Below are 17,547 nucleotides of genomic sequence, written 5' to 3'. Positions count from 1 at the left end.
GGGCGACCCGCCGCCCGGCGCCAAGTGGGGCGGCTTCAGGCGGAGGAAGCAGGTGCTGGACCGTGTCTTCTCGTCCTCCCAGCCCAACCTGTGCTGCTCGGCGGCCGAGCCGCTGGAGCCGGGCGGCGAGTCCGGCTCCGCCCTGCGCCGCCTGCGGGAGCACCTGCTCCACCAGGGCAAGGGGCCGCCGCCGCGCCGCCCGGCCGCAGCGGATGAGGGGCCCAAGGGCAGGAAGGAGGAGCGGCGGCCCGGCGCGCACCTGTCCCACCAGAAGAGCTCCTCGCTGCCCAGCACCGCCTGCCTGGAGCAGCTGCTGCAGGGCTCGCCCACGGCCGGCAGGAGGAGGGAGCCGCCGGCGGAGGACGGCGGCGGCGGCGGCGCGGTGAGTGTCGCCCGGCGCCGCTCCGTGAGGCGGGCGGGGGGAGGGGCGGCGGCGCGAGCGCGGCGGTTGGGGCCGTTGGGGGCGCGCGGGCTCCTGCCCGGCCCTCGCCAGGCGGCGGCTGCCGGCGGGCGCCGCGGGGCTCGGGGGGGCCAGCTGCCCGCCGCCGCTCCCCTCCTCGGTCTGCGCCGCCACACCGCGCGGGGAGAAGGCGGCGGGGCGCCCGAGGTGGGCGCCGGCGTGCGCTCTTCAGCCTCTGCAGGGCGCAGCTTCCCCGGCGCTGCAACAACCCACTGCTGGCTCTGGGCGGTTTCTTTTCTTTCTTTCTTTCTTTTTTTTTTTTTTTTTCAGAGAACTTACACTTTTGTGCTCGCTTATCCAAAAGCGAGCTCGTTTTCCTCTCTCCGCAGAGCACCAGTCACAAGTTCAGTAAATGACACCTGCACGAACGGGACAGGGGAACGTGCTCGGCAGTGTTGACGAGCGCTTCTCGCACGCTGCTGTCGTTTCAGGCTGGTGAAATAGCCGTTTTCCCCCGTTACTGGAGGGGAGCGCGGGGCAGAGCGGTCGCTCGTGCTGTCTAGTGATGCGGCTCGTGTYGATAGGACTGTCGAGTCCTGGAAGAGGTTTGCTACAAGAAAAGTTCAAAACACATGAGTCACTCTGGAGCTAGTGCAACTCTAAGCAGTCTCCCACTTTTTGCAGAAATAGTTGACTAATATGTAATACATGTTGTCTTTTTTCCATCATAATTTTGGGGGAAATGAGTAACAACTAGAAGGCACGCTTGATTTGTTTAGCATCAAAAAGCAGCTCTGTCTGTCTCTCTCTCTCTCTCTCTATATATATATTTTCCCTCTCCCAGAGCTATGTAAGCTGTGGGTATGGTCCAGCCTGTGATGGTTCTGTGTTGTCTTGCAAACTTTCTGCTCAGATGAGGTGAAATGAAGTCAACAGGACTCTTTCTTTTTTTTTTTCCTTTTTTTTCCCCTTCATCTTCTCTGTCTTTGTGAGTTTAGGACCTAGACCTGATCTTATAACCAGGTCCCACTGAACTGTTTTGATCATAAGCACCATGCTGAGTTGAAGCTCTTGCCATTATCTGTTGTCTGAAACATGTTTATAAGCTTTTTAGGTYGTTCTTTCTTGATGTAGAATTATATTGGTGTGATAGTTACAAAGAGGGTATTTCTCTTTAGTAGTCTGACCTCCAGTCCACAAGTGTATTGCACCTTACGACTGAACTTATAGGCTCTTCTATTTAAGAGATTACCGTAGCTAGCAGTTAATACCTACGAAAACATATTTTTTAGCATTCTTTTGCTGTTGTGTTTGGCAAGGGAACAGCACATATATTTATGAAACATGTCAATTCCTATTTTCCTGTAAGGGGGATTATTCTCATTTTAAACAAGGTACAGTCATAACATTTGGAAAGAGTATTAGTAATCAAAACAAAGTAGGACATAAGATTTCTAATTCTTGTCTTTAATTGACAAGGTTTCTGGACTGTTTCTTCAAGCAATTAACAGTATTAACTTGGGCTGTGCTTGCATGCCAAAACTGATGTTTTTGATATTAAATAAAGCTTTTTTCCTGTGTGTGTTGGTGGGATTTGTAGAGCAGATGATGGTGATGATAGTGTTTCAAAATGGTGATCTGAAACAGCTGACCTGCTATTCTGTGAGCAGTGAGTCCTCTGCTCTCCTCAACCTTAAAGGTATAATCTCCCGAATTACTAAAGCTGACCTAATTCGTCAGCTTCATTGAGTTTCACCATACTGAAGGAAATGATATTCAAATTTTAAAGCACTGTTGGGCTCTTCTCATTTTTATCTGTCTTCAGTGGTCTCTTATGGAGCAAATATCTTCCACTATGACTGATCAAAGTTTCCAGTACAATTCAGGAGTTGTCTGTGTGCCTGTATGCTGTACACTCAGCTCAGTAAGGCGGGTTCCTGCCTTACCTTAGTCATGGCTATAGGCCTGTTGACATCGAGAGCAATAGTTTTATAAGATTTAAGAGCACATTAAATCAGCAGTGAGGTGGGAAACTTCCACAATGATGATATTGAACAGTTGTGATCCTCAGCCGGAAGCAGACAGTAGGATTTGCTTGCATCTGTATTTCATTCAAATCTTGAGTACATTTTAAAGCAYTTTTTAGTTTTAGCAATGTTCTGCTTTTGGATAATTTTATTTCGTATTTGTGGGTCTGTAAGTAGTTTTTTTTTTCTTGAGCTTATGATGTGTGAGATTCATTGGGCAAGAGGAATACAGACACCTCTAAAAATCTGTGCTGCCTCTAAGTAAAATATGAATTTTAACAATTCAAGTTATTTCAAACTCATTTTACCAGACTTTTAAGCCCAGACCCTCAGAGTAAGTGCCTCTATTAAGATGTTCAATTCCAGTTGATGTTCTGAGGAAAGCAGAAGGAGAAAGATTGAATGTGATGGCAGAGTATTGCTTTACTACCCCATTTTATTTACTTTTTTAAAGTCAATGCTATATTGTGAAGAACAGAATTAAACAAGGCTTCTTAAGTTTTGGTCGATGTATTTATTCTGATGTTTTTTAGCAAATATGCACACAAAAATACCTAACAAGCACTGTAAGGAAAATGGGGAGGGAGGGGAATATAGTCCGATGAGAAGTTAAATTTCATGTGCTTTTAAGCTAAAATAATACAATTGTGATAAGTGGAAAAGGAGCAAAAATTAGTGTGGTGAATGAGAAGATTTTCATACTTTGATAAAATAACAGTGTAAGTTGCACTACTCTATATGGRTTTAACTTTAGAATGTTCCTTTGGCTTAATCAAACTAAAGATAATTTGAACTAACTTAAAAGTTTGAACTGTGCAGTATATCCATACCGCATCTAACCTGGCAAGTATTATATAGAGACTTGTTTTCCTCAGCATTGTGTGAACAGCTTTTGATGCAGTGAACAGGATTAGTACCTTGTACAAAGAACAGACCAACAGTTGGGGTAGGGTGTTATGGACAAAATAACCATTACATGTCAGTAGTAAAAACTAATCTAGTTCTCTTCTGAAGCTTGAATACTTCTCAAACCTTAAATTGTTTAGGGAGAAGAAGGTATTGTATCATTGTATTTGTAGGCAGGAGATAGCTTTTAGAAGCTGGAAGGATTATGTTTGTTTAAGCATATTTTGATTTCTTCATCCTAATAAACCATATTTATACTTTGGCTACCTGTTAAAAGCAGTGTGGCAGGTTGGCTTGTCTAAACCTTTCTTAACCCTAGAAATGTCTTGCAGTTGCCTTTCTATAGCTGAGAGTTGCAGGATGTATCCCTCATACTCAAGGAGCTGTGGGTTAAGGTACTCCTGCAGTGTTTCACAGGCATGAGACTGCAGCAGGTCTCCAAGGATTTGGCTGCTCTGCAAGATTTCTGGGGGCTGAGTGTATTACCATGTCCCAAGGCAACACAGCAATGTTTTCTTCACTCACCCCTTATAAATTGCATCTTCTTGTCACCGGGAATTCAGATTTACACAGTAGTCCCTGTGCTAGCCTGGCCTTTATCCTGAATATGCAGTGTAGCTTTGCACAGAAGGCTTTATGCCACTCGTGTTTTGTCATATCATATAGTTAAAACCAGGGAGATGGAAATAATGCTGTTGAAGTCTAGACTAAGTTACAAGTATTTCATCATCCTAGTTAAAGACATAGGTATGAATGTGGGTGTGGATATATCATCTTTAATCAATAATGATACCTTTTTTTTTTCCTAGGTCCAAATGATCTGTATCCAAATATGTACTACTTGTGATGGCACCAAAGAAGTGAATAGCACTTAGGGAGGGAGYTGTGGGATCCTGATGAGAGGTTTACCAGCTAAGGTCTGGATTCTGCAGTGAGAACTGTTCTTCTGTGTACGTTTCCCCGGCAGTTTTCATTGCAGGATCACGGTTTAGTAGCATAGTAGCAACCAACTTTTTCAGCTTAATGATTCTATTTCCAATTCATTAAACAAACAAATGAGCAACAGAAGGGGTGGATTTTTAACTGTTCCCCTCTGTCTTGGGTTCCTGCTTGGGTCAGCTACATGGGTAAATAAGAGACATAGGGCAGTTGGGTTATTGTAGGGAAGTGGGGAGTACTAGGATTTGCAGCTCAGCCATTAGACACAGCTGTAGGAAGTGAAGCTTCACTAGTTGGACTGCATGTGAAACTATTTGCTTAGTTAATAAGGCACCCTTCAGGCCTATGTTTGAGGGTCTTTAGGGCCAGAGGTTAGATATCATTGGTCTAGGTTATGTATAATACAGTATAATGCAAGATAAATGAGATGCTGAGAAAGGCCTAAAAAAAATTCTTGTGTGTGTCTGTATAATTTTTGTTCTCTTGCTCTCTTTCAGTAAAATATTTTTCAATAAAGTTGATATAAAAGAGCAAGCTGTATGGCAGGTGAGAGGGTCTGCAGGAATGAGAGAGGTCGCTTGAAGAGAGATTGCACATTCAGGGTAAGGAGCCAGGCTTTGTAATGAGGGAAGAAAGTGAAGCTGGAATTAAATTGCTAGAAGAGTAGTGATGAGACGAGAGCAGAGACGGAGCTGTGAGAACTCTGAAGAGCAAGCAGCAGAATTTTGAATTTGATGCAGAAGAGGATATAGAGCCAGTCGAAGTACCTGACTGACATAACTATGCATGTTTAGCGGTCTATACTGGAATAAATCTATACCTGGCTTAAAGCCATTGGAGTTAATGAAGTTACACTAGGGAAAAATGTGGCTTGTTTGGTCTGATTCACATGTGTCACAGGTCACATTTCAGTAAGAGACCTAGCTTACRTAGACAAAAGAATAAAGGGGGGAGGGAAGGCAAGAAAATGACAGTAAGAAAGCTACATGGATTACATCACCCAAGGGAATCTTAATTGGTACTTTAAATTACTAAGAGACTGTACTGGGGAAAGCAGAGGTGATGAGGAAAATTGAACACTTCTGACTTTCAAGGTTTACCTTTTTCTGAGATGATGCCAGAACAAGGCAGGAAGGGTTGGAGACTGCTGATTTGCACAGATCTTTGGAGCGTGATTTGGGAGTACTGAGTGCAAAATTTTAGGCAGAAAGAGAAAGCTTTCTTTTGGGAGTCAGACCATTGAGAATCATGGAGTTCATAGAACCAGTAAGGCTGGAAGATCACCTCTGGAGATCATCTAGTCCAACCCCCCTAAATTATAGAATTGGTAGTGTTGGAAGGGGACCTCTGGAGGTCATCTAGTCCAGCCCCCAAATGAGTGTCCCATATGGGAATCATCCCGTGACCTTGGCACCATGCTCTAACCAGCTGAGAAGGGGAGAGGTAAATGAGTGAATGCTTAAGCTGAGTCAGAAGAGCCTTGAGTTTGTTAATAGAAATTTGATTTAGCAACAAAGGAGAAAACAAACAAACAAACAAACTATTCCTGAACTTCATCTCTTTTTAAAAAGCTGTTGCAGTTTCTCAAGGCTATTTGTTTCTCCAAGTATTTAATTACTCATCTGATTTTATCGAGGGATGAATCTAGATTCTATATTGGCCTGTTTCCTGCTTTTTTTCCTCCTCCATTAAAAGATTTATTTTTGAGCAATTTCAGGCACTTTATTTCTCGTGCTCTTTCAGGTTTTAATTCATCTCCTRACTCACAATATGTTAATACAGTGTATGTATAAGCTGACCTGAAAATCAAGAGATAGTACAGCAGAATTGTATTTAATCACATCCTGAATACCCTCTACTTATAATTAACTAAAGAKTCTCTCCAGGGTTTTCAAAGGGAGCTGCATCATTTTTCAAAATTGGCCAGTTAGCATTTATCCTCTGGGTTAGATGTTTGAACCACAGATATTTTAAAGCCAACTAACAACAATTGTTGGGGGGTTTTTGTTCCCCCCCCCCCTTTTTTTTTAAATCCATGAGCTTGTTTAAGCTTTATTTATTTTTTCCTTTCTTTCTACTTCAAATGGCTTTACATGTGWACAATCAGGTAGAATGTGATGAGGATAATACCTAGTGGATAGGACATGTCAGTGATGGAACAGTATWGATATCTTCAGAGCTGCCAGTCTCTAAATCTGCAATTTTGCAGRTATCTTGACCAAATTCTCCCAGATTTGCTAACTGCTATTTTGGTGATAACCAAATTTTTGTGACTGTTAGTGTCAGTAACGATAAAAGAGCATTTCTTAAGAGGAAGTTCTTTGTACAAAGGTATGTACAAGAATAAAGATTTTGAAAATTCTTATGTAAACATAGAATAACTTAGTTTGAAAGGGAACTCTGGAGGTTATCTAGTCCTGCTCAAAATAGATCCAGTTAAATCAGGTCACTCRGACTTGCCCAGCTTAATTTTGAGCATTTCCAGTGATGGAGATTCTACATATTCTTTGTGCAGTCTCTGACCAGCCTCTTGGTGAAAAAGCTTTTCCCTATATCTAATCACAGTTTCTCATGTTCTAAAAAGTGTCCTTGGCCTTCTGTCCTATCACTGTGCCCCTTTGGCAAGAGTCTGGGTCCACCTTCTCTCTGCCTTTCTGTTGGATAGCTGTAGACAGCAGTGACATTTCCTCATAGCCTTAGGGCTTTACAAACTCGTTTTTTTTGACTTCTCCTTTTCATTTGGTAAATCCCCAAACATAAATTTAAGATGCTTCCACTGTTCTTTCTCTGCATCAGTTGGCAAAATAAGATGCATGAACTACTACAATTGTTTTAGCCAATGGTCTGATGACTTAAGTTAAATTGCAACATTCGTGCTGAAGCAACAAAAAAGGTGCTTGTTTTCTATGCTGTGACTGTACTGTAAGGTGATAACCTTTGGCATAAGTATGGTAACTAACCATTCCAGTTGTCATTTTAAGTGACTATGTGTCAAAACTGTAATGCWTATTATTTCAGAGTTTTACCAATGTGTACTTCTTAGTATACTGAATTCTGTTGAATCCAAACACCTCAGTGTAGCTATGGAATTTGAGTTTTTCTTCAAGAAATCTTGAAAAATTTTTTTTGCTCTCAWGTTGAAATGTTACATGCAGAAAATTATTATGCTTACTAATCAGACTTTGTACCAGCTATTATGTTACTGCAAAAAKAAGTACTTTTTATTATTTTAAAAAATGTCTGCACAGTCTTAAAATTACCATTCGGAATCTAGCTCTGTAGGTAGTTCTAAWTTAACTGTTTTGTCTGATGATATGGTACTAACGTATTAATAAACTCAAGTGTCTTTTTTTYCTCTTGTATGAATTGCTCATCTTTGGCAAGATGACTGAGAACTCTTCATTGATCTGAAGGCTAAATTTAGCTTTTCCTCCGTAATCTGTTATTGATCCTGGATCTCTCTAAATGTTATCTTTTAGGGCATTTTAAATAGGTAACTATAATATAAGCCCTAAAGCTGCAAGCTTTTAAAAAGAAAACAAGGACTTCCTCTTCTTTTGTGGAAGAAAGAAGAAATCCTCCAGACTTCTAACTGTGGTACACTTAATTCATCTAAACTGGAAATTAATCCACACTCATTTCAGTGCAGGGTTTTATTTTATTTGGAGATTGTATTCTGCTCAGGAAAATAGTGATCTATGGTCTTTGTGTTTCTGTAATGGTGGAGAAATGGTAAGCTGTATCAAACACACAGGAAAAGGATCACTATGGTCTGGTAAGATGTGGAGCTTTGTTGATGAGGGAGTTCCTATTTTGCCGTCAAGTCAGAGGCTTGTTATTTCAGAGGCTTTGATAGATCACTGCTGTCAACAAACCCAGTTTTGAGAGGTTCACACTCTCTAAGTGCAAGAAATGGGACCTGGATATAGAGGTATTTCAAAACTGGGATATTTGTCAGTAATTCTAGTCACTTGACTGGGAATTTAGCTATGACCTTGAGATAAAGCCTGTCCCATATGGTATGAGCTATGAGATATTTGTAGTCATGCTATTGAAATGACTAATTCTGTTTTGTATCTCARTGAGGAAGCAGAAGAGACAGTAACGCAGTGTACACCATACTCTGCTTAGGCGCTGCTTCAGTACTTTCAGAGTATCATGTATTAAATCTTACTATTTGTAATGTAAATTGATACTTATTGGAGGTCTTACTGAAGTATCCTAATCTCTGTGTTATTCATAGGCTACAGCTTATCATCTTTGACCTTTAATGCAGGTGATGTTGTAGCAGTGAAAGTGTAATATTTTGAAATTATCTRTCAAACAGTTGGATGACTCCTTTCAAATAGTTGATTTTTTTCTGTAATGTTTATGACCTTATGTAATATTCTTGACTTTCTTAAATGTTGCTATATTGGTCCTAATATGAGGCAGTCTCCAATGTTAGGCAATTCTGACTCTTCAAAGGACAACAAAAATGGACACACTTTACATTAAAAATTAATTCCCATGATAGTTCCCTAGTTGCATCTTTTTAAAGTGATTGATAAATTTTTATTTATTCAGAGTGCTTTGGTATTTGCCTCCACACCTTTTTCATAAAGCTATTTGGGTAAATCGAAAGCCTTTGAAGAAAATGTTGGTTTTCATTCTTATTATTAAAAATTAAAATGGCTTTGTAATGCATAGAATTGGGAGTACCCAAGCTAACTACTGAAATATGATGTTCAACCTGTTTCTCTTAAAAAAAAAAATAGACTAAATATGGAAACTTTAACAAAAACATCGTTTATAAGAGTAATGATTTGGGAATCTGTAAGAGTTGCTCCGTCATAGATGTTGTCTTTGGCTGCTCATAAGAGTTTCCAGTCATTAGCACTGATAGCAGTCTGCTGATTATTTGGCACTGTAAATGAGGGTATATGTTTAGAACATACTTTTTCCATAAAAACAAGTTTGTGCTGAGACTTAGCATCACTGATACCTAAGGTAATAAAACTTCTTGGTTAGAGCRTGGTGCTGCTAATGCCAAGGTCGCAGGTTCATTCCCCATATGGGCTATGGTGAGGGGTGGACTAGATGATCTCCAGAGGTCCCTTCCAACCTTACCATTCTATGATTCTGGCTGTTGCTAGGTATTCTGTGGTGTTTCATATTTTACGTGTTTCCACTTTCCTCAGCAGGGGAAGCCTTTAACTGCTAAATTGACTACCAAGTGTGACAGCTTGGTGCCTAGCATTGGCTCCTGAATTCTTCATTTATTAATGTACTTTTCCTTGCAGGCCAGTATGCTATACTCCAGAAGATAYGATCTAACACTAAAAGTTAGAGCTTGTGTGTAAACACTACCACAGAARGGCCCTGTCCTAATGGCTTGTGTGCCTGGTGAAGCTCTTCTGACCTGAAGATCCAGGTTAAAAGAGCATCTTGATGGGCGCTTTTCTGTGGGAACTGGTAATGCCGTGCAGTGGAWGTCCTGTCAGAAAACATACATGCATTTGGTGGCCACAGGAGGTGGGGGGGGGGGTAGACAGAATTCTTCACTTTCCTCATCTTTGGGRTTATACAAATGCAAAATCCCGATGTTTTTATGTCCCCTAAGGGGAGAGATTCCTGGAGGAAATGGCTGGTGGTTTTACCATCCGCTACTGTTGTAAAGGGGATCTTGATTAGCTTAGCTTTCTCCTGCTGCTTCTTTGCTGCTCCTCCTCCTCCTCCTCCATTACAGAGATAGGTGATTTTCATACTGACCCAACCCAGCTTGATACTTGATGTYACTAGGATTTTTTCAAGAAGTGAAATAGAGCAAAAATTTGGGTTGGATTGTGGAAAGGCTATTCTGATAATGTGTCTTTTCACAGATTAAATGAGTGCTGTGTTTGCATAATGTTGAAGCCATTCAGAAATGTACCTAGGTAATTCACCTGTAGGCACAGGAGAAAACATTTAGAGCTTTTGCCACCAGTAAGAATGGAACTCCAGTGCTAGAAAACGTTTTTGTTGGACTATCAGAATATTAAAGTATCTGCAGTGATTCTTGAACTGTCTCTTCCTTTTGATWCTGACAAATGTGAACTATCTGTGAGCAGATTTTTTTCTTCAGCATGTATTTTCTGTGATTCTTGGCTGTCYTTACTTTGAGATCCTTTTATTTTTTGAAGTCACACCCTTCCTATTTTTTCCATTTATACTTCCATCATACTGAGATCAGAAGTTGCTGTAAGAAACTCTAGAAGCAGCAACCTGTGCTTTTGAATGAAATAGTATATTTCAAACTGCATTCCTGTGTGTGTAAATCTTTACAACCTTGTAATTTTCTGTAGCCTCTTTCTCTGCTCATTTGTGTGTGKGGGGGAAGAAGTCAGTTTATTTCAAGAAAAACAAAGCAAATTTAGCCACTTCTGTAACTACCGGYTTAGCCACTGATACTGGTAAGATTCTTCTATGATTTAAAAAGCTGTAATGTATAAACTTTGACTGTCCTCTCTGTCTTTTTCTGTGGAAGTTGTGCAGCCATTTCTCAAGAAAATCATATGCAAGAATGAGTCATGAAATGTGATATCAGATAGATTAGATTCTTTCTGGAGAAAAGCTGGGTGCTGTTTATGTAAGGAAGCTGGCTTAGTCTGAATGGCAGGCATGCTATGGGTAGAATCCATTTGGTTTTGATTTTGGTTGGGAGGCCTTCAGTCCTCAGACCAGCTCTGCTGGGCTTTTGACACTGGCAGGTGAGCAGGTCCAGCCAAGAAGAATAATCTTTGCAAGGCCTGCAAACACTTAACGAATAACACAAAATGAATGTGCCTCTCAGATTCTTTTTGCAGTATATCCAATTAAGGCATTCAGTCCCTTGCAATTAATGAATATCCTGATTGATCTCTTACCTTGTGTGAGCTGCTAYCTGTTTCATATCTCTTACATAAGAGAATTACCCATCAGATCTCTGCCTCTGTTGAGAGTGCTATTAAATCAGTAGCTAGGCTGCCMGATCACTACTAATAGATACTTTATGCAGCTAAGCTTTAGGAAAAATACCAATGTCTTACGGATTGTGCTAGAGGGAAGAAAACCCAGGAATTCTTCTGTTGGCTGCATTARCTAATGTGACTTACGCAGTAGTTTTATATAATAACAAGAGAAGGAAAATAACTAAGGCTTTTATTGATWACTGTGAGAGAAGTTCTCTTTCTAAGCCCTTTTGACCTAGTGTTGGAAACTGGAAACAGAGCAAGTTTAAAAAGGTAGGGGTTGAACTGTACTTTTGTTTGCATTGTCTGTGCTTACAGGGAGACAAAATGGGTGGGAAAGAAGTCGYGACTTTTCCCAGGAACTGATTCTCATCCAATTTGGACAAGACTTCATTTTCAGCTATGATAAAGCTCCTCTGCTCCATCTGGAAAACATAACTACGTTATAGGAGCTGCTAGATTCCTTCCCCCCCCCCAAGTAGGAAATTCTATATACTCATTTAAGCCTTGACTCAAAAAATTAATCTGATGATGTCTGGCAAATGATTCTGAATTCATAGAGAGTAGGGACAAAGTTGCTTCCAGCAGGAAGAACAATGGCTTGTGATTGCTGAGCGAGAACTGGTTATCCAGTGAAACTCCACGTGCAGCASAGAGATCTTGGAGTTCTCAGAGTTGATGAAAAACAGAAAGGATTATAGAAGTCTGTTAGAAGAGAAGAAATGAAGCTTGCACTTCTGATTTTAAGGATATTCTTATCCATGCAGTAGAAAGCTTATTGTCTCCCTTTGGCACAGACTTCTTGTTGCTGTTACAATTGTAACAATTCCATTCTTAACTTTTAGACATTATTAACATTTGATGATGGTTTTGATTTTCTTGTTTAGTCTATATATTATTAATGTGAAAAGTGTTTTAATCTTGATGWCATAAGAATCAACTGTTGCAATTTGGTTTGATACTATAATTTAAAGAAAACATTATTAGTACCATGAGGAAATCTGCTAGAGTCAGGAAATAGAAACATGTATATGCATAATATGACCTTTGTCTGRTGCATAAGAAAACTCACTGAGTTGCAAGAATTAGAAATTTTAATCTATTTTCTCTTTTAAAATTTGTATCTAAGATTCAGCTGGCACAGGTAGATCAATATGTAGGGTAACAGTTAATCTGCCCCTGCGATTGCAGTGCTGAGATTTATAYTGCAGTGTTTTCTGTGAGTGAGTTAATGTTAAACAATAGAAAGATATGTTCTGACCATAGTGGTTCTGCATTTCTGAAATGGCCCACAGAATGACAGGATTTTCCGTGTAAAGTGGTATCTACACAGGTTTGTAGGTGGTTTTTCTTTGCCAGTTCTAGCATTCAGATGCTTCGCTTGCTTGGCTTTCAGACTAGAAACATATGGTGGATGGCTACATGGTTCTGTGTGAAAAAGACACATTTGGTGTGAGGCTGCAGCAATGTTCCGGCATGTAGCATGTTGCATACAGGATTCCAGATGATATGTTATAGGCGTGAATGGCTTAGAAAGGTCTGTTATTTTTTTTCAGTATGTTGAAAATGGGATCCTCAGCTTTGAAAGTTTATTAGTCATCTAATCTAGAATTGCTGTGTGTCATAGATTTCTTTGTACTCTCTTATAAAGGTAATAGTTCTTAGTCAACTAGTGTTGAAGAATAACTTCCTTATTTTCAGATATCTCCTTACGTTAATGCTAATCAAGAATAGAAGAACGAAATAAGAATCATCCTTAAAATTCTTCTGTGATAGTGTTTGCAGTATCATGAATTATACCAATTATACTTTTTTCTACTTTTTCCAGTATACTTCATTTTAGCATTTTCTCAGTATGCAAAGTGCTGCTTTATTTTGGTTCCAAATTCTTGCTTCCTTTGTGAGAAAAATTTAATTTTTTTAAAAATTTATGGATTCTGAGAAAATTCTGTTCTTTTACTATGAGTACCAAGTGCTAGCAGAAATTGTTTCTAAAATAGTACATACAAGCAGACTTTTGGGGGGGGGGGAAGAAAATGAATGCCCTTGAAGAGGTGTTACATTGAAGGCTAGCACATTTCTCAAGCCTTGTTAAATGATTTCGGATKTGTAGAAGCCAAATAGTTAACCTCAGCTGTATAGGTTTTGATAGTATTTTATCATGATGTTCTTTCAGACAAACAGTAACTTCAGGTCTATTTGTAGCAACATATTGAATAATACAAGCTGTAGTTAGTCATATATTGCCAGAAGCCACTGGCAGTTTCAGAGTCACAGGCTAGGATTGAATTTATTAGATCTTTCTAGCTAATATTCTTAAATATGATTGTGTAAAGACCTGCCATACTTCTGGTAAAACATTAACTAACAAAAACAAGGCAAAAGTGTTAAAAGGCATACTTAACCATTCTTCCTGGTCATACTTCTATTCTTCTGTAATGGTGATCACAAAGCACAAAAGTGAGATGGTACAATATTTAGAGATTCTACTGTTTAAAAAAAATATCATCAGCACCTTGCCAGTAAACTATTATCACATAATATGTATTGAAATAACTTCTGTTGAAATCTTTGTATCATTTGCTTTTGTTATAGATGAAGAAGCTTCTTAGAGTGCAAGAATAGGCCTGTTTTTACAAGGGACTTAAATACTTAAGAGAAAAGGAATAACTTTTATTCATCTTTACACTGGATGCCTCTAAGAAGAAGCACCAAAAATAGTATATTCACAGTAGTATAGCGCTCTGCCAAGCTAACATCCTCAGCAGGGCCTTTTAGCCATACTTGCGTAACACTTCCTCCACACTGTCATATCTTCTTTTGAGCTAGCTTTGGATGTCTTGGGCGGGGGGGCTGGCATGTGTACAGACTCAGTTGTGTGCCAGTAGAAGGGCGAGGAAGAGAGATACCCGTGATGTGAAGGCAAGAGGCTGTGCACAGTAATGCATTCTGTTCACTTCTGGTGCAGTAAATGGTACTGGAGAACAAAAGGTGTTGACATCATTCAGTTACGATTAAATATGGGCTGTATTTGTAAGGATAGAGATCATGACATTTATTTCCTTGACAAACATTGGAACAGTCGTACTAAAGTTTGGAGAGTTACTGGTTGGAGAAGTGGTGACATTCAGGAGACATGTGTTGTAAACAACACAAAGTATTTTGAAACAGAATAGCTATACAAGACAAAGTTACTCAAACTTTACAAATCCCTTTTTATGGAAAAGGTTATCAGTTAGTCTGTTACTCTGTCACTCAGTTCTTTTTTAGCAGAGAAGAATGATTTCATTCTGTTGATTCATTCTGATTTGATTGATGTGGTGTGGGTTACTTGTACTGCTGTTGAGAGATGTGACAAGGCTGATGGATGAAAAAGGAGATGGGCTAGTGATGGTAGGATTATAACTGCTGTTCTCRGGATGCAAGGGAAGATGGCTAATCACGGGCAGATGCTTTGGTCTGGAGGACCGCTGTCAGCTGYTGCTGGGAAATTGGGTTCAGCAGAACAGGTTGGATTTGATTTTGGAATTAGATGAAAACAGTGTGAATGTTAGTGTGTGCACGGGAGAGGGAGGGGAGAATCAGCTGAAGGGCACGGGGCGTGCAGGAAAGATTAACAGTGTCTCTTYTTGTGTCAGGCAGAGGTCCCTGCTACTGCACTATTCGCATGCCTCTTCATCAGTGCAGTGGTTTCTGTCCTAATGGCCGAGGCAAAATAAAGTTCTGTGGTTTCCCTGGTGACTTCTGGTAGCTGTTTGGTGATTTCCTTGGTCTGTCCATTAAGAGATTCAGATGGAATGGGGGTGCTTCACCATCAAGGCAATCATCGTACTGTTTAATCTTTGTTTGTAATGGACTCATTCTGGATGATTTGTTTTGGATTTTGTTATCTTCTTAATAATAGCACAGTAGTAGTGCAGTGCTTAAAAGCATCAGTARTTTTTCAGTCTTTGTCTCATATCTGTGTTCTTGTCATTAATGGTYGCTCAGTTATTCAACCACTGCAGACTGCATTGTCGCAAGAGAGTGTGCTGGCAGATGGCACCATGTTGCCAGAATACAGGACGGCTGCACTACTGTGTCACTACTGGCTTTTGGGGATACGTGCAGCCTTCAGATTTTACTGGCCAGTTGCCTTTCATGGCCCAGGTCTACAGACAGGTTTTGTCCTTTCGAAGGCTCTTRGAAAAAGAGAGAGGAGAGGTTTTCTATCGTTGAGGCTTTCTAGGGCATCCTGGCTGAGGTAGGATCTGTCAGGGAATGGAACAGTTTTCAGCTGTATATAGTGCATGTTAAATTCAATATTTCAGCACTTGGGATTTGTCAGAAAGAAGAATTGGCATGTTTTTATTGACTGAATTTGTCAGGAGCATGGCAAAAATGACCCATGAGTTTCTTTGTAAAATACAGAGAGGTTTATTAGTATGTTGCTGAAGACTTTGTACTTGGGATTAAGACTGAGATATTTTAGTGACTTTCAGAGTAAAACTACTGGCCATTATCCTTGTTCTCAGTATTAAAAATGAAGACTGACATTTGAGAAAGTAGCAACGTATTGTTAACTGAATTTTGGGCCATAAACTATGAATGGCACATAAATACATATTTATTTTAAATAAAGCATCTTTAAAAAGTGGAGGCAATTTTTATTAGTTGAAGTTTYGTATATATACTGATCATAAATAGTTGAATATATTAACTGATAATCTGGGAATATTTACCTATCTTGTGGAAGGTATGCAGACTATTTAATTTGTCCTGTGCTATGTTATATCATATACGCACTTGGTATCTAGTAGATGTCTCTGTTTAAAAGTAGCAATGGCTATTAAGGGGTAATGTGTTAATCTTTGCAAAATCTCGGCTTATTCTTTARTTCCCGTTAGCCAATTTTACTTGTTCCTCTCAGTGTGTTTCTTGTTGGCTGAGTTATCGRATGTGAAATGCCAGATAGAGGATTTATTTGTTGCATCATAAATTTTAACTGAAATAATCAGTTTTTCTTTACGTTGCACAGATGGGAACCTGTAGCTGTATTTCATAGTTTATCTTCAATTTTGATCAAAAAATGGAATATCTCATAAAGAAAACTGTGAAAACACTGCTAATGGCAACTGCAAGAAAATAGCTTGATTCCAGTTGTTCATCAGGATTTGGGGCTTCTGCTGTGTGTTGTACTTAGTCATAAGTAAGACAAGCATTTTAATAAAGTTCTTTGTAGGCTCTCAAAAGAATTGCTTTCCCAAATAGAGCTAAATGTCAGTTGCTGTTCTCAATCTACTGYGTATTAGTTTGCTTAGACAAATATAAAAACAATGTCATTTCCCCATTTGGGAWTTTACTGTTTTTTGTAGCCCACGGGAGAAGAATAAACTAGTATTTTATTTTTTTTTTTCCTGTATCAGGGCTAACCTGCTGTAAGTGACRCTTACTTTTTATTTGTGCTGCTTGATTGCCTGTAATGGAAGAAATGCCTTGAGGTATAAAATACATTAAAGTGTTTAGCTCCCAGTGATACTGTAGCATCAAAAAAAACCAAAAAACAAAAAACCCACTTCCTTCAGGTTTTTTGTTCTTACAGAAAAATTGTACGTTGTGCTACCGTGGGCAATGTGTTGATCAAGTGGTTCTGAAATGTRAAAGGCAAGACTATAACTGGGTTAGCCATTATAGCAATAAGCATGAAGAGAAATCTCTTGTACTTCTTTGACAGATGTCTAAGATTGTCTTTTTGCAATGCTGTTGTAATTACTGTAAAGAGTAGCCTGTCAGACTAATCTTTTCTTATAGATTGGAAATAGATTCTGTATCATCAGAATCATCTGCACTCAGATTGTAGTGTCTGTTTCAAATTGATAACCATTTTAAAAAATGACAGAAGCCACCTCAGTTTTCTTCTCTATCCCTGCTAAAGCCCCAAGAGCAATCTATAGCTTTCTCCATTTTGTAGGAGTAGCTTTATACCAAGAGGGAGGGAGGAAAATTTATCTATTTTTATGTGGTCCAAAATTGATATATTGTCATTCAGCTATTCCAGTTATCTATACATGTAAAATGTTTGTTTGTAGAGGTTGACTTCTTTTCCCAAGAATGTTATATTCACCTTTTTACTGACATCACTTTAAAAATAGACCTGCATGTTGATCCCCGCTGATCTGTCAGTACTTTTCTTAAATTTCTTCAGGTATATTACACAGAGATCCTCTGAGGTATGTTTCCGTAAAATGCCAAGAGAAAAAAATCAGACAGGTAAGAGCCTGGGCTAGRGATAAGCTACTCTCCACATCCAGCAGCTTTCCTGCCCCCA

General features: G+C 39.5%; 1 protein-coding gene across 1 annotated transcript in view; it reads left to right on the top strand.

The window, feature by feature from the left end:
* Position 1: 1 nt before the first annotated feature.
* Positions 2 to 17,547, top strand: part of MCTP1 (multiple C2 and transmembrane domain containing 1) — a gene marked incomplete at its 5' end in the record, with an annotated part of 265,870 nt that continues 248,324 nt past the window's right edge. Inside the window, one exon of the mRNA XM_085299758.1 lies at positions 2 to 382. Within this exon, the coding sequence (XP_085155884.1) occupies positions 2 to 382 (381 nt within the window). The remainder of the gene's footprint in view (positions 383 to 17,547) is intronic.

Source organism: Rhea americana, unplaced genomic scaffold, assembly GCF_003343005.1.
Source record: "Rhea americana isolate MKP2758 unplaced genomic scaffold, rheAme1 scaffold_153, whole genome shotgun sequence".
Classification (NCBI taxonomy): domain Eukaryota; kingdom Metazoa; phylum Chordata; class Aves; order Rheiformes; family Rheidae; genus Rhea; species Rhea americana.
This window is presented reverse-complemented; position numbering and strand designations above follow the sequence as displayed.